Raw genomic sequence first — 27,057 nt, 5'->3', positions numbered from 1 at the left:
GATAATGACCATTATCACACAGACCACCATCATGTCTGCCAAATGATCAAATGATCTTGCATTTCTTACTTGCAGTCTGAATTCGTTAGTCATGTAAATTTAAGCCCTTGATGAAGCATACCCCCCGTTTTTCCACACACCCTCCTGTATAATATTAGACATCTGATGATTTTGCTGCTGTTGTTCAGACCTTATATTGAACTAAGGCTGCTTTTGAAGTTGTTAACAGCATATAAGATATCATCTTTGCCCTCATCAACCCTTAATGGGCCAAACAAATGATAATAATAATAACATGCGGGAATCTTACAGTCTCCTTCGTTACCACAGTCATCTGCTTTAGTATAGAGGAGTAACTGTGAGGCAATAATAACAATTTGTAATTACACACACTGGCTCTTGGTGTCTGATGCCACATGAATCCTTTGAAGTGCAGACTGTTGATTACTGTAAATGAGAGCTGTTTCAGGGTGGATTGTGGGTAATTATATGCAGTGCACCCCAGGGAGCAGTGCTAGGACCCATGGGACAGCGGTTCCACAGGAGAGTGAAGCACAGACAGAGCAACACATGCTGGGCCACCGATTCCCAGCATGAAACAAGTCAACAGGCCTGTCTTTTATTCCTAATGTCTGTGATTTACATGAAAGAACCACTGTCACCCAACCGCAACAGTGTGTTGTATACCGCAGTTTGATTGACAGCATTTCATATTTCACATGTCCCTGCACCTCCTCCCCCCTCCCGCAACAACTTGATGATGATTGCAGCATTATAACAGAGAACATATTGCCTGTTCAGCTACTGTGTGAAATGTAACTCCTCTGTATGTATTTACCACGTCATATGGATGTCTTTTAAAGGATGTCAAATATAAAATATAATATGAATAATTAAAGGTTAGTGTACCTTTGAATAAAAAATGTAGGAAAGAATGTCATCCCGCGGTTCTGCAATCAAACATTTATTGTTTCCAAAGAGAAATACATTTTTTGTTGCCCAGAAACATTTCACTATTTACTATTTATAAGCAGTATATAAAATGAAGTGGGTTGTTTAAAAACACATGACAATGAATTTGAAACCCCATATGAGGACATTTCAAATGTTTAGTAATGTATAACATTTTTAAACAATTACGGCTTCCTCTATAAGGACATTTTTTATATATTTTACAAAAGTGTATCACAATTTGCACAACAGCATCCAATTACAGATGCCCACAGGCGGACATATAGATGTTGTCATTTATAAGTGTTATAAGACTGCATTTGTAGTTTGTATATAAACATTTATTAACGGGTTTATAACATATTGTAAAGTAATAATATATAAACAGATATAAATGTTTATTTATATATTTGTGGGCACCCATAAGTGTATGCTGTTGTGCAAACTGATAGTGAATAAGGACATAGTAAAACACATTTATAATAATATAAATTATGTCTTCAAAGAGAAAGCTATAATTGCTGTCAAATACTGTAAATGAATAAACATTTAAAAAATGTCCATACATCTGCTTTGAACTGCACTATATGTATTACATGTTTATATAGTACTTATAAATGCTAAATAGCGGGGGTTTATGTCACCAATTTTTCTAAGTACATATTTTCTAATTGTCTTTATCTATCACATACATTGAAAATTGAATTCAAATTAGGATGCAATGTGAGGCAAAGTTTCCAATCATGCTGGGAGCCCCGCAATCTCTTTCTCTTCACTTGAGCTCATTTCTCCACTAATGACTTTGCCCTCTGATGCAAGCCAAGGGATCATCAAAGGTCCTTGAAACAAAAAGGGAAATATAGCAATTACTGGGACTTTCATCGGCAAGAAAGAGATTAAAAACCCTGTGGTTGTATGAGCAGCAAACCGAGATCTGTTTCACTATTAAATGTATATTCAAGCACTTCTCTGCAGACGTTATTCATCATCAACGTGTTCTTCCTTTCACCATCTTCATTCATTTTTTTTTTTCTCCATGCATGATAATAGAATCAAATGTATTATGTATTACTAATCACATGATAAAGGCCTGTGGTGCTAGTAACGCATGTAGATTCCAAAATGCTGTGCATGTACAAGAAAAGTCATTGCCTTTTTAACAGTGGCCTGAGGGAATGAAATTGTCCCTTAGCCTCCATAACCATTGACACAAAAGGTCCCCAAACAATTTCAAATTACTGCTTTATTTCTCTCTCTTATATAATCCACCCACATTATTAAATCTACCACCTTCTGGGACTTTACTGATACAATAATATTACAGTGCTAAGATGTTTACATTCGAGACCGCTAGCTTTCCTTGTTATAAACATGTATGCCCTAAGGACTTGTACAATATGTATGCATACTACTTGGCCTAAATGAGGCCCAGGTAAATTTGTTTTTAAGAGGGGTCAATATTACCTCAAGCAAGGGGCCAAGGCTATACCACCAGAACCTGACTGAGCAGAAAATGAGTCCTGATACTCGCAGATGAGATCTATTATACATTAAACATGCTTGTAAATATTCACTAGTCAGACCATTCAAATGGAAAATATGGTTTAGGTCAAAGGTCTATGAAAATGTTGTCTCCAGAGGAAGTCCCTCAAGAATAGAGGCAATGATGATAACAGGGAGAAACACCCATAGGGGACTGGGGAGAACATTAAGAGTTGTTTTACATGTTTGACTGTGGGACAGCGATGATACCAGGGAGATAAATGATGGGCACTTATCAGACTGGACTGACCTAGAGTTATGTACCATGCCTAATGGAATGTAACACTCCCATCAATTACACGCAGCAAGGCCGAATTACAATGAATTAACATCCAATAAAGTTTTCTAAATAACTCTGTTCAAGCGTTTTATTAGCATAAAAGATAAAAAACAATTAGACCACACAAACATCCGGGATAATGCCGGAACAGGTAGGCTTTGTGAATACAACAATGCTTATTGAAATCTATGAATAGCAAAGCACCAGAGGTACAGAATAATATGTGGATGTCAGTTTTATTAGCGGTTTGTCTCGCTGACAGGATCACATGGCTAGAAAATTATTTCATCATGTTCAAGTCCAACTGTGGGACTACGGTGTTATCTTCTATTTTTGTCTCTCTCGGCCGTATATTTCAGAGGCCAGGAACAATGTACTCTGACAGACATATTCTTTATGAGGGGCTCGTGGCCTCTCTAATTTGACACAGTTGTCAGAGATAAAGCTCCTTAGAGAGTGTGGCCATGCTCTGGGTAAGAATGGGGATTAAATTAACACCCCCACCTTCACATCCTCTGACCCCAATACTGCAGAATAAAACATACATGGTGACTCACTTCAACACCCCACACCTCCATTCCAACTTCATCTCTGAACGTGTCTGATTGTATTGCAAAATCAAAACAAAAATGAAATTCTCAGTTTTTTAATACTGAAATCTGTATTTTACCGTGAATCTGTGAATTATCTAAGAATGTGAATTAAGTGTAAATAAATAAAATATAAAGATGTTTTTGACAATTTCAATTAAATCTGATTATGAATGAACAAAACATCTCTGTTTATCAACAAGCATCTTGACTGTAAATGTGGCCAGCGAGAGTAAAATGACACCCTAAACAGCTTGCAGAGTGTAACAATACACTCCCTCTCCTTGGTAGTTTCCTATCAAATGACCCGAGCACGTAAAATCAAATCAACACTGGAATGGATCATATCAAATTCTAATGAAAACATAATGTGCTCTTAAAATGTGTGTTGGCCCGGCAGCCAGTCATCCAGAGAGTCTCCCCCAGATGACGTGATGAATAGGGAACACTGATGGAATATGCATCAAAGTCGAGCTCATGATTTATGTAATAGCAGTCACTTGGACACTGATTAGCTGCTCTGTCAAGCGTGTAATACGAGAGGCACAACCCCTGGTTTATCAGTCATTTATCTGAAGTGCGTCCTGATATTATCACTGGATCCTAATGTCATCATTATGCCGCACAGCATGTGCGGGCCAGTGTGTCATGGTGCCGGCGACACTGCCTGTCAGGAGTTCAAGCCTCTTCATTTGCAAAGTGCTCAGACATTCATAGCACTATGTCAACAGTAAAATAGAGAAGCCACATCATATCAGAGATGGAGGGACGGAGGCACACAGGCACACTAAATAAGTGGGCACTAGAGGGTACAGAGACATTTGGTCACGTCTCTGTGATTGCGGCATTGCTTATACGATGATCAGGCTAATTCTTTTGAGAGGGGTGGAATAACAAAGTGTCAAAGTAAAAAGAACAGAATAACAGTTTGCCTTTTTCCTCCCTGCTCCGTGGTTTGATTTAGAGGAACAGACATAACATCTACTGTACACTGGGTATACACAATGAGAACACCCAGACCTCCTCGATGTGCAATGTGAGGCCCACAGAGCCATTTCTCCTGATTAAAATGCACACTCACACACAGCACTCTGAGAGGATGGTGGTTGTTCAGTCTGTCAGGACTTTCCTGCTCTCCTAGAGAATATCTGATATCATAAATGACTTCAACTCCTCCCACGCCAACACAAGAGTGAGATTGCGAACACAGGAAAAGAGAGCAAGACACACACAGGCAGTATTTGAGTGAGCTATGACAATCATACATTGCCGGATGGACAAAACTGCTAATAAACAATTTCTGTCATTATGACAAAAAAGGTTAGGGTTGTTATTCTCACAAACATCTGGTGCTGTACACTAAAAGGAAACTGTGCAACATATAAGTCCATCAACACCTCACACAAACAAAAATAGTGAGGGAAGCTGAACAGGAAAAAGAGCTCTTTGAGTCTCAAACAAAAGATATCAGCCCGGCTGCCAACACAGACAGGGCACCACACCTTGGCAATGATGCTGCTCACAATCAAAGGAACAGTCGTCATCAGTGCAGCCGTGTTTTTAAAGGATATCTTAAAAAGATTGAAAATATGTGTCATTATGGAAAACAATTGAGGCTGGAACCTTTCGTATACCATACTTTAATGTCACTCACACGCACTTCAGGCTGTTTATTTCAACAAACCATGGCTAAAGTATTTCCTGTTTTCAAAATAAATTATTTGCACTTATCAGAATAAATATACATGACTGTACAAACAAAATATAAAATGTGCCAAACAGCTTTGATGTGCCAGCAGTAATTAAAATTAATATACAATAAATATAGAATGACAAAAAGCAAAACATGTATTTAAATAATTTTAAATTTGCACATTTGAGAATTGTTTTTCTCTAAATGAAATAAAGCAAACGCAAAAAGCATCCACCCCGCCTGCCACATATGATAATTGTCTGGCCACTGAATGCAGCATTAAAATGATTTCAAACAGTATGGCTCAGAAGATCCAGCAGAGGGGGCTGCTTACTGCAATCATATGCTGATTAATTGAGCTTGATTCTCCCCATGCTGCGAACATAAGTTGTCCAACACTGTAGGCTACATGTTGGTATGTGGGTAAAGGTTACAAGGCTTTATCGAAGTCACCTTTTACCACAGGTAGCCCTTCACATCATTTTTGATCAATATTAAGAAAACAGTGATTTTCTGATTATCCTTCATCAAGCCTATATCAAACTAGGTTATGTTCATTTTTATTAATTGTGCATGTTGCTCTCTAATTAGCTAATGAGAGACAAAAAGCAGGTTTAGAGCAGAAAAATGCAAATGACTCTTAGAAAATAGCACAAAAAAGTAAATGGCAAGGCTGAGAATCATCCTTCATTGAAATGTCAGAGATAAATGGCTCAAATGTCACATCAATTAAAACGGGGGACAGTTAGTAGTTCATTAAAGAGAGAGCCATATTGCACCGTCGGGTACCGTTGCCAACCCTTACTATCTGGGGCAGACTGGCAGCGGGTCCAGATGGCACGGAAATCCTCACAGATTTCAAAATGGTCTCTGCAGGGGTGGCGTTTTCTCCCCCGCTCCCACCCTCACCGCTGAGACGGGGTGTGGGCTGTGGCCCACACCGGCCTACACTTCCAAACAGAGGCATGCAGAGAGCTGAAGGCACCACAGAAATAACAAATAAAGCTGCAGAGGACAACAGACACTTTTAAACAATACATGACTGATGCCACACACTTGGCCATAATGACTGAAATATATGCTTCAGTTAAATCTATGACTGCTCCAGGCAACAAAAGGCAACTATACCTCTCCTTTAAACTGCCTAAACTCTAATAAAAAGGATTGTGCACTGCACCCATGTGTTGTTCATACTATCATGCTGACTTTATTAGTTGGTAATACATAAGATGTTATTGGTTGTTGGCAGCACATAGGTGTTTTTTATCCACAAACATCATGTCTGGGACCCTGAAGACCTGACTGTCACTGGAGACACAGAAACGTCTCAGCTATAAGTGGAAAGATAACAGTGTTTGGAATTAATGCTCAAAATATGCATTATCATATTTTTTCCTGCTGTAAAAATATCAAGCAAATCCAATATCTAAATCACTACCATTACTAGTCTTCAGTTTACTAGGGAGTAGGGACCCCCTGAAGGACCCCAAATCCCAACTTGAGACCCATTAGACAAGCCTTCCGTGTCTGTCCCTGGCAGGGGGAGGAACGAGGACTTTATATCGGCCTATCACAGAGCGAGATGTGACTTTTGCCTCCTGTGATTGGCCGGTTCGACCACGCAGTCTGGAGAAACAGGAAGAGACTTTCTGCAGAGAGGAGAAGCGGACGTCGTTCAAACACCGTACGGATGAAAAGGCTTCATTGTAAGATACAGGGCTAATTTACAAAGTTAAAGTTACTTAACAAAGCCTGACATACAATGCGGTTTAAATGTATACGCGTATAGTCTCAAACTACTGAACGTTAGTTCGTGTAGGCCTTAAGTCACGAACCTCTGCTTTTATTTATAACATTTTAAATGCACACTTACTTAAAAAGGTGTGTTTCTTGTAGTTTGATAATACTTTCACACTTAAAGATTTGCGGCGATCTCCGTGTAGATTTCGGCATAAATGTACTCAATATAAAATAACACTATATGGAGATATGCGGGATTTACACAGTCACCGCGCGCTTTCTACTCAATTAATCACGCAGGTTTGACCAGGAACTAGTGTAATGAGAAACGAGTCAAATGATTGACGAGCACCGGGATGCTGCCAGTGATTTTTAACAACACAAGCTGCTTATTGTTTGTTGTTCCTCACCGTGAAGAGCTGTGTAAACATCCGAACATTCAAGTAGTCACTTAGACTAGTGTTGTGCACCAAAAACGGCGCAAAAACAAACATGATAGCATTATTTTTAATCAGTGTAGACTATTAGCCAAGGCCATTATTGCCAAAGTCCATTATTCTATCTATGAGTCTATTACCAGCTTGCTAAATGGCAGGCAGTGTGTTCAGCGCTTATCCAAAGTGCACTGTACCATTGTTTGGCTCAGAAAATTCTCGCCTTTATTGTCAGTTCAGGCAAACCCCCGATGAATACAGTGAGAGCTGCAAGAGTAGAAACAAGAAAGTTGAAGCAGACGCATTTGTGATCGCATACCATGACAGATGTGGTGTGTGTGTGTGAAGAGGGGGTGCAACTGAAAGTCTAAATGAAATACTGTAAATGCATGACTACTTCTTATCACATAACCTTTGTTAAATGAAAAAAAAATCTATTCTTGAAATTAAAAGTACAAGCTGTATGCAGCACTGGAGTATTTTTCAGATGTATTAGTTGGTTGTCTAAGTCCTGCAACACATTTTTTCAAATGTATTATTAATTGGTATATATACAATGTATGAAAATAGTTTATCATTATTTAAAATGTCCTAAGGCTCAAGGGGCCGAATTTAAATTGTTAAATGTATTTGTCTGACACAGCTCAAACCCCACACAATTCACTTTACTACCACATACAGTAAGACAAAGGAAAGCAGACCGTCCTCACATTGGAGAAGTTTGAATTAGGAAATGTTTAGATGTTTTCCTAGAATAAAAAAGTAAAAGGAGAATTAAAATAATGAATTACTGGTTGCAATTAATCGGTTATTTGTTTGAGCTCCAGTTGTTTTATTTTATTGCCTGATAACGTAGCTTGCATCTAGTAAGTAACAGAAGTGTAACGCACATTTTCAAAATGCAATTATTTTCAGGTTACAGCCTCACATTTGAGGATTTCTAATTTTCTCCTTTTTAAATGCCCTGCAAACTATATGTGTTTAAGTTTTGGAGTATTGGTCGGAGCAAAGAATACAAAATAGCACTTTGGAAAAAATGTATAAGACATTTTTCACAGTTTTTGGAAAATATAAACAATTGTAACTATATCTCAGTAGTACAATCTATTAATCAAATAATCATTTTTTGCAGCACAACACACAACAAACGTGTGACTTGAAATATATGAATGTGAATTACCTGTACTAATAAAAATAAAAAAAAGCGAGGGAGTAAGACATATTGTATTTGTACCCTTTAGACACTTTTCACATCAAGGTGGAAGGAGGAAAGGTTTCCTTGGTTGAAACTCTTGCAATCAATGTGACCTTTATTTATTATAACCCCCATCTCTCAAAAACTCACATATAACATAGTCAATCATCTCTCCTTCCCTCAAAGTAAAAATAAAAAAGGAACTGCTGTCTGGTTATTGCCAGTATCCATCTCAGTCGTCAGAAAAGCTGCACGTTTTTGCTGTTGTTAAGGGCTGGAAACCAGAATCCCATCGGAGTTGCACCCTAAGGAACAAATTTAATGCTAGAAAAACATCCCGACCATCAACCAAAAATGACGGATTGAAAATAATGTCGAGCTATCTTGGGAATCCCCCACCAGACAAGGGAACAGACTGCATTGTTTTTCTCATTTATGTGATATATAGAACAGAAAGAGGGGAAAAAATGGGCGATTTATTGGTTAGATAGGCGTATTCTTTTCCATGCACAAAAGAAATATTGGATAGTAATGTAGGGATCAAGTCACATCATGACATTGTTTGGAGGCTAGGTGTTCAAATATGTAAGTCATCATCCGTTGGTGGCCCGCTAGGTTTTCAATAGATCATTCAATGCAAATGTATGTGGGAAATTGTGATAGTTGCCACATGAATATGTCAATGAACGCAGTGTAATTTGTGCTTCCTTAGCAGGGCAGCGAGATGAAGAAGCAGAGGGAGAGCCAGTGCACTCAGAAGACCATCTCATTGCTGAGCCCCCTGGGGACGATCCAAGTCAGAGGATGTGAGAATGGTGTGCACACCATCCAGATCCTAATGGATGTCGCACCTGCTGAAAGGTACTGTACAACAGCCGGGCTGGTGACGTGATAAACAAAGGTGTGAAATTTACAGGCGGACAGAATCCACTCGTGTGATGGAGTGCTACCATTCCTCATTGGAAGCAGGGCATTTTTGTAGATCCCACAAGAAATATCCCGGAGAAAGTTGGGCAAATATAAGCAGGCACTAGAAATATGAGGGGCACTAGAATACAGTTGGGCTTGAAATTAGATTTCTGATGGCATGTGGTTGTGATTCTTCCTGCAGTATATTTGAAATTTCAGAAAAATAACTTGTTTATTACCCTCAAGGGAGTTGATTAGAGCGGATGTCTGTAGGGTCAGCAAAGGCCATTGGGAGCAGGCACTGTTCGTTCCTGTTTATTTATGTTCCCCTCAAGTTGTATGCAGTAGTTCTGGCTGTAGACCGACACTCAGAAATGTAATATGTGATTGCATTTCATGCCATACCCATTCCTCAAAATTGTTAGGGTCTTGACAGCCTTACTGAAGCGACTGAATCTGATTAAACCCGGCGTTAATAAGTACTCATTCCTTATTTTCACAGGTCCGCATCCTACATCTCAGATTAGTTTTGATTAGATTGAAATTAAATATCCATGTACCACAGATTCGCATTTGACAAACTTGAATGGTTTGGGAAATTAAACCATTTTCCAATTCGCCCAGATAGGAAGTTATCCTTTTGAAAATGTATGTTGAAATTGTAATTTATGGAAACCCATTAATGACCTTGTATATTATACCTCAACATGTGTTTCCTTCCCGACTGTCTGCTATTTCCCAAAATTCATCAAGCAGTAAAAACATTCCACTTGTTGTTAATGAGTTGAAGGAAGAAAATTAATAATATGGAATTTTGATTATGGAAGATGTCCTGTAACCATGCGCAAGCACCTTTCTCCATCTCCTTGTGAACAGGGTTTAATTTGTGTGTTCAGGTTCAGTAGGAATATGCAAATGAATTTAATGATTCGCATCACTAGATCATTTCTCAGTTTAATATCATTTGCTATGTCGGTCATAAGTGATGCTCTGATCCCACCGCTGTCTGTATGTTCTCAAAGGTGTGAGCGAGAAATCATTAAACAAAATGTTTAGATTTTATCCCGACCAGTTGAATGCGATGTTATTGTCATAGGACAGGGGAACTAGAGCCACCTCAGATATATGGAGTAACACAATGTAAACAGGCATTAAGGGAGGCGAGATAAAGTGACAAAATATAGGCTTATCTTTGCAAGCGGCTTTACATGTAGATCTCACAAAAGCCTGCCTGTAGCAGTAATAGTTCAAATCAGCCATTTCCATTGATTTATTTATGACATACTAAACAAGGCTCTTTCCAGCTTTGGATGTGGTGTGGTGCCGGCTTAGGAAGTCAGTGTGATAAATGATCTCTAAGCGCATATTTTGGATAAGGGAAATAGATAACATCTATGCATAACGTAAAGTAAGACCTACAGTAGTATATTTGTGTGCAATTCAAAGCTTTGCTGGCTTATACGACTGTGCTTTCTATGTTTTTTTTTAAGCATTCACTATTGCTTGGTGTTGAACAGCCGGTGCAGCAACAATAGCATTCCTGGCATTGATAGATAGTTATTGATAAATGCCATTATAGCTACATAAACGCCCTTGAAGTATTGCTTACACACCATGACCGTCAGCTCTTTCTAATAGAAACGTCTCAAGCCCCTTTTGCTTCCTAACTGATCTTAGGAACATTTCCTAAAATCAACCTCCTCTGCCAGTCTAACGACAGCCCTGAAGGCACCATCAGATGAACAAATTCATTACATCTCAACAACCCCTGTTGGGGCCCTACGCACCAGCCTCCCTGTTAACCAGCTTTTTCCCCCCTTTAGTTTTTAGCATGGCCTCGGCGTTCACAGAAAAATGATACGCATTTTGTTTACAGGAGATTACTATTATCTGAAATATGATGCTTCTCGCCTCTTTCACACAGAGCACAGACACATAATACAGAGGAAATCATAGAGTACTTTTTTATTAGGGTGAAAAATGAAAAAAGGGCTGGACTCCTGCCCCGAGACATTTTGTGAGCATATTATTTTACAATGCTTTGATCAATTTGTCTGTCAAGCTGGCTGAGATGTGGGGGAGCAGGAAAAAAGCAATTTAGCTTGTGAGGTCCTCAATAGAAATGTACTACAGGAGCCTGTGTATGACATGTTGCATTAGAACCTGAGTAGCCTTTATTGCCTGATAATGTCGCGAGGCAATGCTGATATCAATCACCCTTTAACAGCCACTATGATGTGTTTTTATGAAAAGAAAGGAAAAAATAAATGCATGAAGCATTTCTTGGAAAATAATTGATTTAATTCAGCGCTGAGGGATTTCTACTTTTAACAACATAAAAATATTGTGTTGTTAAAAACAGGCACAAAATGTGCTAGAAGCTAAAAATTGTTAAGAACAAGCTCTTTGCATATGCTCCTATAGAAAATTGTAATTAATTTTACACGGATAAACATTCTCTTTCTCAGTCTCATTTGCATATAGATATAAACAATATATTTGTGCATCTGAATTCCCAGCACACTTGAGTCACATGGTCTGCCTAAAATCCTAAGTGGCTAAATCCAAAAATTATCATTATATTTCCCAGGCCATAAATCCGCCTTTTTTTCTCTGACACAAAGCCTTATAAATCCGTGTCTAATTTTTCAAATTGCACATTGTTTTTAGTTAATGATTTTCATCTGTTTGTTGTTGCTGTGATAGTGGGGAAATGTACCATATGCTCCGGCAAAAGACAAATGATTAGCAAATGAAATTCTGGACAGCTGTCTGACTGAAAGCGTTTGGTTGATAGCATTCTGCTACCATAATTAGCTTAAGCTTTGGGTTAATTAACTTTCTACCTGGATATGCATAATAATAGCATTCTGGAGAAAGCCAAGGCGCTTCCACTATATCAGCAGCAAAGGCTGGCTTTTATTTTGTATTTCAGCTGCATATTTCAATTTCAAGAGGCGATTTAGCTCGGGAGCATCGTGGAATACTGTAGATTTTACTCCCCAAGCCAGATAATTCTGAAACAATAGGGGTGTATTATGTGGCAGAAATGCCATTTCTGAATGTAATTAAAGCGGATGAAAGCAATCACCAATTTTTAAACGCTTTTGTCTAGCATGAGGCCTACTTGTAAAAAAATACCCATCAAGAGGAGAAAAGAGGCAAGAGAACCCCCAAGTCCTTATATAAGAGGCCTTTGAGACTGAAGTGAAGTACAACAGTAATTAGTCTTTTGTATGAATTTTGCTGGCCATGCTCATGATTAGTTAAGCATATGAGAGGACTGCAGGACTGCATTGGTCTTAAGGAGGAGGGTGTTAAAGTCTATTTATCACCAGTTATCCTCACAGCTTTCCATTATCACTGACAACACTGGATGGGGCCTGAGAACAGCCTAATTGTTCTGAGGTGGAGTGTTTTTGTGTCAAACCCGTCACCCCATTCACATTGGCATTCATAAGCAGCCAGACATTTTCCATCTATCCAGTCCTAATACCCAAGCTGTCACAACAGCTTTTACACACTACCAACGCTGGTGTGAAATATCTGAGGTGATGCATTTATCGTTTTTCTCACACTCGTGTAGTGTTGTGAATCAATGTCCTGGTTCACACTGAATAGCGGCATGGTAAATGTGTTCCCTGTTTGGGGCCTGTTTACATGATGTGCTCACACACCGGGAACCATATCAACAACTTATTTTTTTTCCACTAGAATTCCCCTCTCTTCCTCTCCGTCTCTCTTTTTCTCTCTCTTTTATATTTAGTCTGACACATAATTGTAATCAATTTAAATTGTTATTTTGCTAGATATGTTGACACAACTGTGTGCTTAATAAACTGCTTACATTGGTAACTAAAATGCTTTGTCATATAAACAAGCATCTGCCGAGATATTGAATGAAATCATCAATAAAGCAGGGGGGAGACTTTTTGACGTGGTCCCTTTAGAAATGGTATGAATAATTCATTGTGTAATGATATTCAGAAGATTTTTGTTCTATTTTTTACTGCGGCCTTAGAATATTGTTTTGCATGTTATGAAGTGTAGTACTCAGCTGCGTATTCATTAAGGTGATGCTCCCAGTGGCCCTTGGACCCATCTGTGCTCTACGTTTATGCCTCCGTCTCTCGGGAGCATCCCAATCAGGCTGCATGTGCCATTTCCTGTGTAAACCAACACCTGTGTAACACACTACCTGTAAACCGCCCCACGCAGACGAGACAATAACATTCACTCAGATAAAAATGTGCAAATGTTGTGTTTTTAAAACAGAACCTCCAGGAGGACGTAAGCCGAGCGAGAGTTACCCTTCACTGCAGGGACGCAGCTAAAAGCAGCTCCTTGCAGTTTTTTTTTCTTTCCTTTTTTTTCCCCTGCTGTCGACCGGGAAGTTTTTCCCCGGCGCGAGGGTTGTACTGGTTTGTTTTAGAACTTGATTGGATTCTATATCTGCAACATGCAGAAGTGTACAGTGTGTGACATACTGAGGCAATATGCAGAGAGATGATTCCGCTCTGACATCTTGGAGAGGAGTACGAGTCAATTATGCCCAAGTGTTGTTCTTGCTTATCTTCCTGCGGCACCAAACAAGGATTTAGTCAAGGATTTAGGGGTGAGGGGGCGGTGGTGGGGATCATGGTAAGCGGTTCACAACAAAACACTCAAAACTCTTGGGAGCGGGCACTGATTTAAAAATAAATTACAGAAGACGAAGCGCTAACACTCAAGGGCCCTCAGCAGTGCTGGCGTACACAGGTGAAGATTAGCCTCCTCGCTAATCAGAGGAACAAGGCAGTAATTTGCTCTGAACACAGACAGTAATTAGGACTTGGTGACACTGGATTCCCATAATGCCTTTGTGCTTGACGTGGTCAAATTTTGACAGAGGCTATCCATGCAGGGTCACTGTCCCTCCAGTCTCTCGGCCCTCTTCAGTGGAGGCTCTAAAAGGTCCCTGCAGTTACAGGGGATCCCTAATGTACTTTATGCCTCCCTCACTAGCTCCTTACCATTCGGGTAATTGGAATCTCTTGCTATGGCACTTGAGAATAGAGGCTAAAAACACTATTTGAAACTGCTCAGTAGTCTGTTGTAGATAAACATTGCTGCGTCGGGGTGTGGATACACTACATAATGGAGTAAGAGTTAGGGCTCTGGTAATACATGCCTTCACTGACTCCTGTGGCTAGCCAGTTGGGAGAAGACCTAATTGTTGTGTGCTTTGTTGCCGACTCTGCAGTATTTTACCACCACCTTTATGTATTGGATTGAGTGTAGCGGCCTCTTTGGCGGACATTCGCTAATAAGAGTTGTTGGATATCTGGAGAGCAGTTTATCCGGCCGAGTTGTTTTTATTTTGAAACAGCGGAGCACAAAACATGCGCCCCCCAAAACAGAAATAGGAAGCATTCCTTACAGCTTACCACTCGGAAAAGCTCTCCACTTTAGTGCTGCAGTGGCTAGATAGGCATCTGAATGATCTTCAAATGGTTGAACGCGCTGCATTGAGCTAGTGGCTTACAATTGTATCACAGCCTTTGGCTCAGAGACCATCAGGATCTTGACATTCATAGAGACATGCTGTATTTTTTTCCCTTTTTAGACAGTCATTTTAGGCTTTTTTCATGCTCTCTTGAGTCTTTGACGTCTCTGAGTTAAGTATCTGCAGCTATAAGGCTGAGGAAAATATTGGACTGCTCTTGGCCTTTTCTATTTCATCCTCTGACCCGCCATGTTACCCATGATCGGTGAAGGAGAACTCTGGCAGGCTGTGTCAAAAGTGACAGCCGATCGAGTCAGGATGAGCGCCATCACGCTTCACAGGATGGAGGCATGAGTTCTGAGTTTTTCCCCTTTTTGTGCAATATACCATTACACCCTTCGCCAGATTCCTTTCAATTAGATCCTGTGGTTAACCTGTTCCATTCTTGCGTCTGCAGATGATAGAAAAAGTCTTACTGAAGTCTTAGTGCAACTAAAGATACAGAATATGCCAAAGGAAATTGACAAATCTAATTCCAGCTATTCTTTTTCTTTTTTTGTTCCTTTGTCTCTTTTGATTGTTTCCTCCAGGATGAATGAAATAACCTCTAACATTATATAAATGCTCAATTCATTCTTTATATTAGAGTTGGAAAATAGGTAGAACTCCAAATGAGTCCCACTTTACGCTGCAATGATTTATGGTAATTGGAAATTGATTGTGACAGGAGCACAATATTAGAAATTTTCTCAAATCACAATCTTCTATCAAGGGAAATATTCTTTTTAGTGCAGCAGATCCTGGCTAGTTTGGAATTAGTTTCCTATTTCCTTACCTGTGATGAAATAGTAAACGCCTCAAGGACACTGACAAAATATATGAATGTCAATAGTCAAAAGGTAATAAATAACAATTTAGCTTAAACCAAATTTATACTGAATTTATTTATGAAACACAGTTATATAAATAGTATTTCTGACCACTACTAATTATAATTCTGTTATTTTTCCAACCAAGTGATGGCAGTTGCTTATAAATGGGCCAATAAATATAAATATTGCTCCTACTTTGAGAGTTTCTTTGTGATAAACCCAACATTTATCACACATATCTAATCTAACATTTGAAGGGCAGAGTTTCTAATATGCCAGACTGGACACTCTAAACATGATATGATGCTGCTTGATTTGTAATTCACTGAAGCGACTGGAAATGTTGCCAGCGCAGGAGCTACATCTCCACTGCCCACATGCTCTTTAAAAACAATCCCCCATTGCACCTCGAGGTGACAGACTTCAGCTCGACTGATGTTGTTCCACTTTTATTTATTTATTTTGGTGTTGTTTACCGGCCATAACATGTACTGCATTGCATTAACTTTTACTACTGTCAATGTTGTTTCACTCCAAACACCTTTGAAGCCGGCACATCCATAACGGAGGGGCTGAGGGGAGAGGGAAAAATTAGCCACGGTGACAAGTCTGAAGTGTGAGCTGGAGGTCAAAGGTGCCAAGCCTTAAGCAAAGGTGCTCTAGCCTTTGTCCGGTAGATTGTAAGGGCCTGCGGGTCCAACAGGAACATTTCCACACACAATATCCCCGAGCTGTCAGTGTGCAGCGGCTGGAACATCCTCTCAGAGAGAAAGAGGGGCTGCGGAGGGGTAGAGGAGGCGGTGGAGGTGGGAGGAGGCGAAGGGGGGGGGGGAACAGTGGCCTGAAGATCCTTGCACAGAGAAAAGAGTGGAGGGGGGGATGGTGGGTGTGTTGGGGGGGTGTAGGTGGTGCGGAGCCAAAAGAGCTGGAGTGGGAGGATAGAGAAATAGAGAGGGGGAAATGAGGAGGGTGAGCGGGGGGGGGGGGGGGGGGGGGGGATAGCAAGGAGAGACAATGACAAGTAGGGGCTGGCTGGGCACTCACCCATGCCGACAGAGATTGCCATGAGCCATGGCCATTGTTTGAGAGGGTCTCAGCCCAGGACCCGCTGGTGGGTTTCCGAGTTTTCACCACTCAACTATAAACTGCTGTGTGGTTTATTTAGAAATTAGAGTATTTACACCTTTTACTGTATTTACACCCACTGTTAAACAGCACCCGGGAGACTTTCATCACACAGCCACAAAGTAGCAGAGAGAGCGGCTCCCTGAAAACTGACCTGCTCAGTCATAACACTCCAGTAAACCTCAGCTTCACATGTCCAATATAAAACGATGCTCAAACTGTGACCTGCAGAAGTGTAAAAACACTTTAGGGCCGTGTTGCTACGGCGGGCAGGAGAGAGACGGTCTGTGTGTTTAACAAAGTAAATGTCTATTATTAATACCATACAGGATAAGCCAATTTTGAAAAAGGGGCACTTAAATGGTGATATTATTTATTTATAAGTCCTGTACACCAGTTAATGGAATTGGCGGCCTGCTTTAGATCCACAACACAGCTTGAGGTCCACTTTGCAGTAATGCACATGCTAAGAGAAGACCTTCCCAGTAGGGTCTTTAAGTGTCAAATATGGGTCAGTCTGCTTGCATTGACCTGGGGGGTGGTCAGCAGCGGAGAGAAATTCAGCTGTTAAGTGATGCCAACTCAACCATCGGCAAATTCCTCCAAGCAGCTACTCATGCTAAGATGCGCGTCCAAGTGTAGTGCTTTGCTGGCCAGCACCACTCTGGCCAACAAATCTATTTATTCTTGTCATGAACTATAAACTAGACCCAAGCAGAGTTAAAACTGTTGTTAACGCTGCTCTTAACTTTGTTCCGTAGCAGCTGCAAGACTTTTGAAAACACCCTTTCTTTCCACAAACTGGTTCTGCTTCCTTAAAGTTGTTTGAAATAAACTGTTAGCGCCGTTGCTCATGACCCGACAATGTTTTCTTTCATACTCTATCATGCTGCACTTCATATAAATACACTGTTTATCTTCTGGAACAAATGCCTGGATTACTGTCTTTAGAGTTTCTCAGGCTTCTTTCCCTCTTTCACAGCTCTGATATTTGTCAAAGCCCAAAAGCTGAAATGTGGAACTTAAGATTTTAAACACGTCTTGATTAACAACTTTAGTTTCTCTCGGCAAATGATGCCATCTTGCATCTGTTTCAACCGTGGCGTGTTATTGCACACTTGTGACATATTTTAGCACTATTCAAGAAAGAATTGGGTATTATGATTGCTCCTCTGATCCCCACCTCAACTCCCCATCCTGCCTTATATCCCTCACAGGAGCGGCGCGGCCCCCCTGAGCTGTGTGGTCAACGACAGCCCGGCAGAAACGAGCCCCGAGTTGCAGCGCGGCGTTGAATGGCTTCAGGCGTACTTCAGTGAGCCGCAGACCACTGGGAGTCTCCCCCTCCCCGCCTTTCACCACCCCGCCCTGCAAGGAGGTCTGTCATGGATAAATATTTGCAGAGCCATGACTGGGATCAGGCTTTCACTCTTAATTGTCAGTTACATCACTTACACTCACTGGCTCACTGTGTTATAATGAAGTATTTTATGGCTGAGAGAGGGAGAGTGCGAGAGCAGAGGAAAAGCGCGTGAGTGGGTGAGTGAAAGGAGAGAGAACAGAACACAGAGCTGTAACTTGGTTCAGTAATCTGTGGCAGCTCTTACCACGCGTGTTAGTCTTGGCAAGCTTTTCCATGATTCTTGGCACATTCTTTGAAACTGATCGAATTCCACTCTTGACATTTTCAGACAGGAAGCTTTTTTTTTTTCTTCAATGACAACATGTGAATAGTGGTAAAAGTTTGAATGAGCTTATTGTTGGCTTGACCAGTCACCTAGGGCGAGTAAAATGAGCCCACCCCAAAAAAATGAACAATTAGTGTCCATTTCAACCGGGGGTGCTGACCGCGGAGTGAATGATCGAGGGCGCTCAGGAAAAAAATGAGGAATTAATTATCCCTGGCGCTTTTGTTTCCAGGAAACAAGCAGTACTCGCAGGCTGACAACTCACTTTTCAAATCATAAACTTACCGTTGCTCGTGCCGTTTTCAAAACAATTACCGGCGATGTCTTTGTCACACTGAGATGCTCATTGCATTTAAACCTAAACATTTGCAGAAGTGCTCATTTAGACCCAGAAGCACACCTACACAGGGAAAAAAAAAAACTTTAATATATGCATTTAACAATTGTGCCTCTCTTCCCCTGCAATCAGGTCCTAGTTGCTCTCTAATTTCATGCAGATCTGCAGTGCTTGAGTGATGGCATTTTCAATGAGCAGGTACTCCATCGAGACCCTGTATACAGCTATGAGTCCCACGCTCCCGCAAAGGCAATGCAGAAATACATCAGGACCAATTACGATATCAACTTTCAGTGTGATTCCCTTCGCCACCAAGTGCTTGTGTACCAGCCCCAGGCTCTTTCAAATCGCATCTCATCTGAAGTCTTTGGGGTTTTAATTAAATTTCAGGATAGATGGAATTCTTCATTAGTACCTGATCTGAATAGGTGATTGTGCTGTGTTCCACCTCTCTCCCTCGCCTGTTGTTTTGGGGCTCAGTAAATACAGGGTTTAGACTTGGATTGCTCTCAGTAGTCAGAACCATAGGCCATGCCAGTATCAAAATGTTAAATGTGAGCATCAGGAGTATTTGTCTTTTGAGGGAAGAAAATAGAAGGTTTCTTTTTTCTTCTTGTTAATTCACAAATATTAAGTATTATTATTTTTGCCTCTGTGCCGTACAAATTCATACTCGATCAAGTCAAGCAGCTGCCGCCTGCCTGGGAAAAAAATACAAGTTTAATCAGGTCATTACAATCTGTGACAACCAACTTTTGTTTGCTCAGTTATCTTGTGGGAGAACCTGAACGCGACAGCGCTCTCGCAGCACTTGTCATGTAATATTGAGTTGTGACCTTCACTTGAAGTGTTGCCATGTTTATTTACACATTTCTGACAAAACAAGCCACTTTTCATATTAGCTGTCACCATATACCTGAGCAACAGAGGTGACATGAAAGGAGAAGCGAGGAGCACTTCTCTGTGCCGCCTGACTGATTGTCATGTGCAACATCACACACAAGTCAAGTCTGGTCGTCGGAGCTAGAGGAATGGCGAGTGTGTGCGCGTGTCGTGCGCAATGAGCTTGTGTGTGTGTGTGCACTCCCATGGCCCCCTCCAAAAAACACAGACACCATCATGAGTTCTCAAAACGATGCATATTCTTATCTCATTAATTATACATCCATATGTAACAGACGAGAGGATCTTAGTCTCGGTAAGCGGCACAGGGAATATGCAGGGAGGGGGCCAGGCAAAGGGGGGGAAGGGCGCTCTTCAAAGCCCAAATGACTGTTCCTGCAGGAGGCTGAACCTCCCCCTGTGCACAGCACAGGGCGAGATGAGACACTCACCAGGACTCGCCCCTGTGATGTGGAGAGGAATTAGGGAAATGAACGTTTTCAGAATATCGAATAATCAGAGAATCATGGGCACCCCGTCAGCCTTCAAAAGTACGGATCCCTCCAGACTCAAGAGACACTTTGACTGGGAGTCAAAGTCTTCCCTCCCATTAGACACAAAGGATAATGAGGTAGCTGCATTTCTACCATTGTCTTTTTATTGTCACAATCATGTTTGAGGTGACTGTCAGCTGGAAGGCATCTCCCAAAAGCTATCATTAGCTGGGCTGATGGATTCAAGTTTATTATAGTATTTCTCCTCCTTCCAAATTGCTCTCATATACAACATTATGAGCAAATCAATCATATATGTCAATACCTTCATAATCACTAGATCTGTTCGATTTTACTCCAGCTCAATCTGTCCGTGCCTCTGCGGTGGTTCTATCACCTGGCCTCCTGGTAGGTAATGACCTGTGACATAATTATGGGATGCCTGTAAACATGTAAGTGGTTCCTCTCAACTTTTATTTAAACAATTGACATCACTGCACCCCGATCTAAAGAGGGTCCTGACCCCCAGACACAGCGTATTAGGCCCTTTATGAAGTATGGGGCTAGGGGACTGCTCTCCAAATCATTGCTGGTCACCTCGAGTGACCCGCATGGAGTCTCTGTCACTGACACTGATGAGGGCAAAGTTCTTTAACCTCTATGCCGGCAGATGAGAGCGCCGACACTTGTTTTTGTCCAGAATTGTCGGAGAAGTAAAACCTTCCAGGTAAAACATCTGCTCAGGATTTATAGAAGGTGTGGAACAGCCCTGTAGCTTGTTGCTCAGTCTCCTTGTAGGTAAAAGTGAGCGTGACTTTGGTTGTTTGTCAATAACGTTCGCATCAACAGGGATTTGTCAAAGCTGTAGTCTGGACAAGTTGTCATCTACCCAGCGGTGACAAAGAGATACCAATATTAACAACGCACATCATGAGGCCAAATCCCAGCTTTATGAAGGAGAATAATGCATAAAGGAAATTTCAGGGGTGTATCTTATCCCCTCATAACATTAAGTCTGTCTGCGTAACAGCCCGTCATCTCGTTGACAGCGTGATTATTACCTGAAAAATTATTAAACAGTACCTACGGGCCTTGTTCAAGACAAAGAACTCACATGGGTGCGCATCAATCAAATATATCCCCTTTAGGTTTTACACTTATTCCCCCCAGTTTAGGCAAATTGCCTTGTTCGCGTGGCTTTGTGTAGCGGAGAGTGACTATAAGGTAGCGAGGGAGCCTGGGGAGCAAAGGATGTTCACTCTGTAGAAGAGAGACAGGGGTGTGACATGTTTTCACACAATGCCAATTTAGAGGGATTTCTCATAGATCACTTGTCATGTGCTCTCTTAGACCATATAAATGAGAGAGAATGGGAGATCACTAATTGAATTTTCATGACTGAGTACATGTATGTACTAGAAGATTTTCACCCCCTCTTGATAACGAGACTATTGTTCCCCATCTTGTTCCCCGTGCAACAAAAAAAAAGTGTTGTTCGCTGCATCAATGTCTCAAGGTTTCGGAGATGCTTCAAATACGTTTCCCTTTTTCTTTTAGAAATCTGAACTAGACAAACATGCCTCTCAGCCACTGCCTGCTAATCCAGAGGAAGAAAGATAATGCTACTGCTAAAGTGCTAATGAAATCAAAGCCGTTAATGTGGTCGGTTAAGCTGTGGATGATTTGAAGAATTCCGCCATTTAAGTGAAGATGATATAATGAATCTACTCTGAATAGAAAGCAATTAAAAGGACAAATTGGTCTGATTAACCTCAAAGTCATCCCACTGCCACAAATGGTGTGCAACATTCAAATTATTATTATTAAAAATCTGGAGCAGATTTGCAGTCTTTTTGGCCTCTCTTAATCCTTTTAAATGAAGGAGCGAACTTTTTTAATTTTAGCTGTGACCTTTCAAAGCATAACCTAGATTTTTCTGCCATAGACATAATTTTCTCACATCAGCTTGTGTAGCATGTTAATGTTAGTTCTAAGGTCAAATTGAGGGACTTCTATGTATTTAGATGTTTAATGAGTATTGTGAAGAGAAGAGAGGGAGTCCTACAAAGCCCCTTGGAAGAGGGGATGGACCTCTAACATGGGAGGTTGGACATGATGAAAAACTATAATGCGGATTAAAATGTCAAACTTTTGATTATAATTACAAAACACCAGTTTGTTTCAAAGGAGTGAAAATCAACGTTGTATTAAAGTGTTGTCTTGTTGTCATCAGCCTCTCATGTAGATGTATAATTAAATGAGGAACCCTCTCTTCCTCTGTTCTCTCTTCTGTGTCTTCCTGTCCTGTCCTCTGCTTTGTGGTGAAGACGCGTTCACCAGCCGCGTGCTGCAGGTACTTCTGAGGGATGTGAAGTTTGGAGAGACCGTGTCGTACAAACGCCTCGCTGAGATGGCGGGAACCCCCAGAGCCGCCCGGGCGGTGGGAGGGGCCATGAGGAGGAACCCGGTGAGTGTGGCTGACTTTGATTGACAGGCTTCATTCTTACTTACTTTATTCAGTCAGGTAGGGAAAGTTCCCTTTTTGAGTTTTATGATTTTGAGATTTTAATGACTCTGAATTTTGCATCTAGACTAAAGAAGAAAGTGAATTATTTCTAACGGTAGTAAATAATGAATGTGAAGATAGCACTGCAAACACCATAACATCTCTTACAGTATTAAATATAGCGCTGAAACAATTAATCAATTCACAGAAAAATCACTAACTACTATTTTATCATCTTATAATCATTCAGTTCACTTTTACTTTTAAAAAAACATCAATCTGTGGTAAAGTTTCTAAAATGTGACAATTTGCTGTTTCATTTAAATGTAAACACAATCTTTTTTGGTATTAGACCTTAAACCTTGAAAACTGTGATAAAAATATGTATTATTTGTTCTCTTGACTTAATGATTAATCGAGAAAATAATCAACAGATGAATCTATAATTAAGATAAGTATCAGTTATTGCTCCAATTAAATTGTCTTAAAAATGTAATTTGGGGATCATGTGAAAATTCCACAAATGATTTCCAATAGATTTAAAGGTTTTACATCAACAGTTTATGGTTGAATTACTTATTAAAGTTTAGAAAAAGGTTAAATAAATGGATGTTATGGTAGATGAATAAATCAGTAAATAAAAATAGAGCATCCAAATATTAAATAGATACATGTCATCTATTTGTGTGGGTACATTTGTGCTCAAAAACATTAGTTCACAATGAAAATAAAATAAAAAAAAGTCCATCTGATCTGTTTTAATTTCTTAAAGAGGCTCTATTTTCAACTAATTACTTAAGATTTGCAGGAAAAATACATTTACAAATGCAGGATGTGTGGTTTAATCTGCAGGTGTGCGAACATGTGCAATGGCGAAACAAACGGCTCCCTTTGAGCGCGACGGAGAACTAAAAGTCTACCTACAGCACAATTTTAAGCCCACACCTTTTGTTCCTGTTCTCTCAAGTCTTTACTGTAGATGTTCGCAGCAAATCTCCGTTTCTTGTCTTGAAACCTGGCCTGCATCACTTCGCCCATGAATCCACTGTGTACAAAATGGAGGGCTAGAGGGCAAGTGGTGTGTCTTCTTTTGATCAAACCCTTTGATCAAAGCCCGTTTAGCTCTGCCCATGTAGTGCTGTGGGCACCACCGGTGTGCTCTGTGAGGCAGAGAACACTTCTTGTGCAGAAATACAGCCGGTGAGATGCTATCCCTCATATGTGCAGTGAAAAGGCTCGCGTGCAGCCTCATCTCAGTGCTGTGTTTTTACCCTGGCACTGTTATTGTTAGTAAAGCAGGAAGAAAGGGATTTATAATATAAAAAAAGTCATTTGAAGCACCAATTAAATGCAAGCAAACCACTGTGTTTTGCACTAGTTTCTTCATATTCTTTTATATATTACATCAGCCAATGGCGTTGCTTTTGCAGGCTGTATAATAGCTCTCGGTCTCGTGTTTTACACACATTTCCTTCCTTTCGTCAGGGAGGCTGGGAGTCTGAGCCCTCAGCTCCTGATACAGATCCAGAGTCAGATTGTCAGTGTCAATTACTTGTCAGTAGCGCTGCTCCACTCAGGCTTCAACTGTGAAAAGCTCAGTGTGCTCGATCGATCCTCGCCTCTCTGTGGCACTTCTTCTTCACCAGGATTTGAGTATTGATAAGCCTGGTGTAGTGCTCTTTTCCCCCCAAGTGAGGAGGCAGATCCGCAGGCCTTGAGGGTACCCTGCTCTCCCTCCAAACCCGGGGAACAGTATTGATCGGAATACTCGAGCAGTATTTCTCTGTCTGCAAGGTTAATCTGGGGCTCGGAAAGTTTTATTGCTGTTGATATGGGAGCGGGTTTAATGATGGATTTGAACTGAAACACACTGCATGTCCAACTTTTATATAAAAGGCTGGAGGTGCAGCAATCAAGCCGGGATAACCGGAGAAATATAGTCACATAGCAGCCGCAGTTGGGAGGATTTTGTATTTACTATAACGATAAGACAATGGGGGCAACATTAAGAATATTTTAAAGGGAATAATTGCTGTGATTCATGCCAACCGTTGCCACTCTTCTTGTTCTGAATTCACAATGATCGAAGTGTTTTAGGCTTGCTTGTTTAATCTTTCTCCAGCCATTTAGTTTACAAAGAACTCGGGACCCCCCTGGCAGTCGTCTGCAACAAGAGTAAACGCTCCACCGACTTCCTCTTTTTAATGATCACAGGGTTATCAGATCTTAATGTTGACACCCTCTCGATTGAATATTCATCCTGCTGGTGTTTTTGCCCATTAATTTTTGATTGCTTCTTTGCTTTACACTATTAAAGAGTAAAAAACATTTACACCCAAAGACTGAGCCATCACCCTGAATGTGGATTTGTGCAGGATCAAACCCAGACACTTCGGATGTGGCACTTTGTTTTTCATGCAGTGCACCGACATAAAAAGCACAAAAAAAAGCAAAATGCAGATTCATATGTTCTGCATGTTGGTTACTTTTAAGTCGCACCGTTTATGTGTTAAATCAGACGTTCTTTCATACATAATACATATCTACTACCAACACCTCCAACTGTTGTGATGCTGTGACAATACATGTCAGCTTCAGGATAAAGAACAGAAAAGCGCAGATCTGTATTTTTTTTCTTTTTCTTTTTCACAAGACATCATAGTTTTGTTGTAAAGGCTCTGATCCTTCATGGAATTTATATATATATATATATGTAAGTATAAATCCCCTATACTAAAACACGCTTTTTCCTTCATCTGTCCTGAATTTATACATTTGGAAAATAACTTTTTATTTTAAGAGAAGAAGTTAGAAGTCTGTCCGTTGTCCGCTGGTGTGAAAATGTGTAATTTTGCAGAACACGAACATGTTTATTTCCTCCGAGTTGAATTTTCTGTCTCCGTCTGTCTGTGCCAGGTTCCTCTCCTCATCCCCTGCCACCGAGTCATTTCTAGCAGTGGACAGAGCGGGCCGTACATGAGCGGCAAGGGCGACCATCTCAAACAATGGCTGCTCACCCATGAGAGGCAGGGAAGGGAAGGCTAACGCATGACAGAGGCCAACTGTCCTTCATTCAGTAAACACACACACACACACACACACACACACACACACACACACACACACACACACACACACACACACACACACACACACACACAGAAGGCCGGGATTTTTCTTTTTTTTAAGAACACAAACAGGGCCACAAAGTTTAGCGTGCTTGGCACAATCCGTGGAACAACTGCTGCGTGTAGATATTCAGTTTATTCTTCATTATTTTTTGTATCTAAGAATAGAGATGCTGCATAGTTAATGTGATACAGAGTTGTTGCAGAATTAGAACGTACAAAAATAACTTAAACAGAGAACAGTAGGAATTACAAACATATGCTCCCGTGGGTCTCCGTTGCGTTTGCCAGATAGTGCTGGAATGGTTTTTCTAAAGAATTATTATTCCCTTAAAAATATGTCTCTTGCATTGTTGTTGTTGTTGTTGTTTTTTTTTCCTAAGCAGAATTAGTCTTTGTACCTCTCGTTGGTTTTTTAATTTCCTGCCAAGTGAATGCTTTGTTCAACATCCAGTGATAAAGGCTCTGAATTGTACCGCTACAAAGCTTTGTAGTGAAGCATTTGTTTTGTCTTCATTTAGATCTCATTGTTTGCTCTCGCCTTATCCTCCACCTAGAGCCGAGACGTCTTATGTATTATATACTGCACTTATGTTACATTAGACATGTGTAAATAAATACATCTCAAAATGACAAATCCTGCCTTTTCATCATTTTAATTGCATTTAATTTAAAAATTGATTTCATGTAGTGTTCACTCAGTTCAGCTCATACTTAATTATGCTGTATGTCTCTTCTCCTCGCTGCAGCTCTGGATGTCAGAGCCCCTCTTTTTATTTCTGAGTAGTGTTTTCCATTAGAGGGCAGTACAGAACGGGAAACAGAAATCAACATTTCAACCTTGAATTCATCCTGCACATTTTATCTGTAACTTAAATGTTTATACGTTATTTTATTTTCATCACAACCCCGTTTAATCCCTTTGGGATGAATTATTCTCTCTTAAAAAGACCATATGGAGAGGCCAGCAGTGGTGGTGTGTGTTTAGCAATAGAAGTTGCTTTAATTGAATGTGTCCTGCGCTTTTATTTATTTAATTTCCTCGCGATGATGTGTTGTAACGTTGACAGTTTAGTCTTTTCTCGAATCTCCTAACAGTCTAGTGCAGCCTCAGAACGACCCTTACTTGCCCATAGTTATTCGTCTTCTGCTACGAACAGGTAGCCTAATAATCCGCCCTCCAACAATAACCTCGGCTCTAACCTT

The 27,057-nt window shown here is 40.6% G+C and overlaps 1 protein-coding gene across 2 annotated transcripts; it reads left to right on the top strand.

Moving 5' to 3' along the window:
• Nucleotides 1–6,676: 6,676 nt before the first annotated feature.
• On the top strand, nucleotides 6,677–26,482 carry mgmt (O-6-methylguanine-DNA methyltransferase). Of its 2 annotated transcripts, none has more exons than XM_034152672.1 (5): nucleotides 6,677–6,762; nucleotides 9,138–9,286; nucleotides 18,034–18,194; nucleotides 22,545–22,684; nucleotides 25,640–26,482. In XM_034152672.1, exons 2-5 carry the CDS (start codon nucleotides 9,150–9,152, stop codon nucleotides 25,766–25,768), a joined length of 567 nt encoding a protein of 188 aa, XP_034008563.1. In that variant the 5' UTR covers nucleotides 6,677–6,762; nucleotides 9,138–9,149; the 3' UTR covers nucleotides 25,769–26,482. The 2 variants fall into 2 exon arrangements, with proteins under 2 accessions (XP_034008563.1, XP_034008564.1); XM_034152673.1 differs by having other exon boundaries at nucleotides 6,683–6,762; nucleotides 9,141–9,286.
• Nucleotides 26,483–27,057: the final 575 nt, after the last annotated feature.

The sequence above is a fragment of the Trematomus bernacchii genome, unplaced genomic scaffold (genome assembly GCF_902827165.1).
Source record: "Trematomus bernacchii unplaced genomic scaffold, fTreBer1.1, whole genome shotgun sequence".
NCBI lineage: Eukaryota > Metazoa > Chordata > Actinopteri > Perciformes > Nototheniidae > Trematomus > Trematomus bernacchii.
Note: the sequence above shows the minus strand (reverse complement) of the source record. Positions and strands in the feature narration are given on the sequence as shown.

Coding starts and splice junctions, on each gene's coding strand:
- mgmt (XM_034152672.1), top strand. CDS start 9,150: ATGAAGAAGCAGAGGGAGAGCCAGTGCACTCAGAAGACCATCTCATTG. Junction 18,195..22,544: donor CCACCCCGCCCTGCAAGGAG/GTCTGTCATGGA, acceptor TTTGTGGTGAAG/ACGCGTTCACCAGCCGCGTG. Junction 22,685..25,639: donor GGGCCATGAGGAGGAACCCG/GTGAGTGTGGCT, acceptor TGTCTGTGCCAG/GTTCCTCTCCTCATCCCCTG.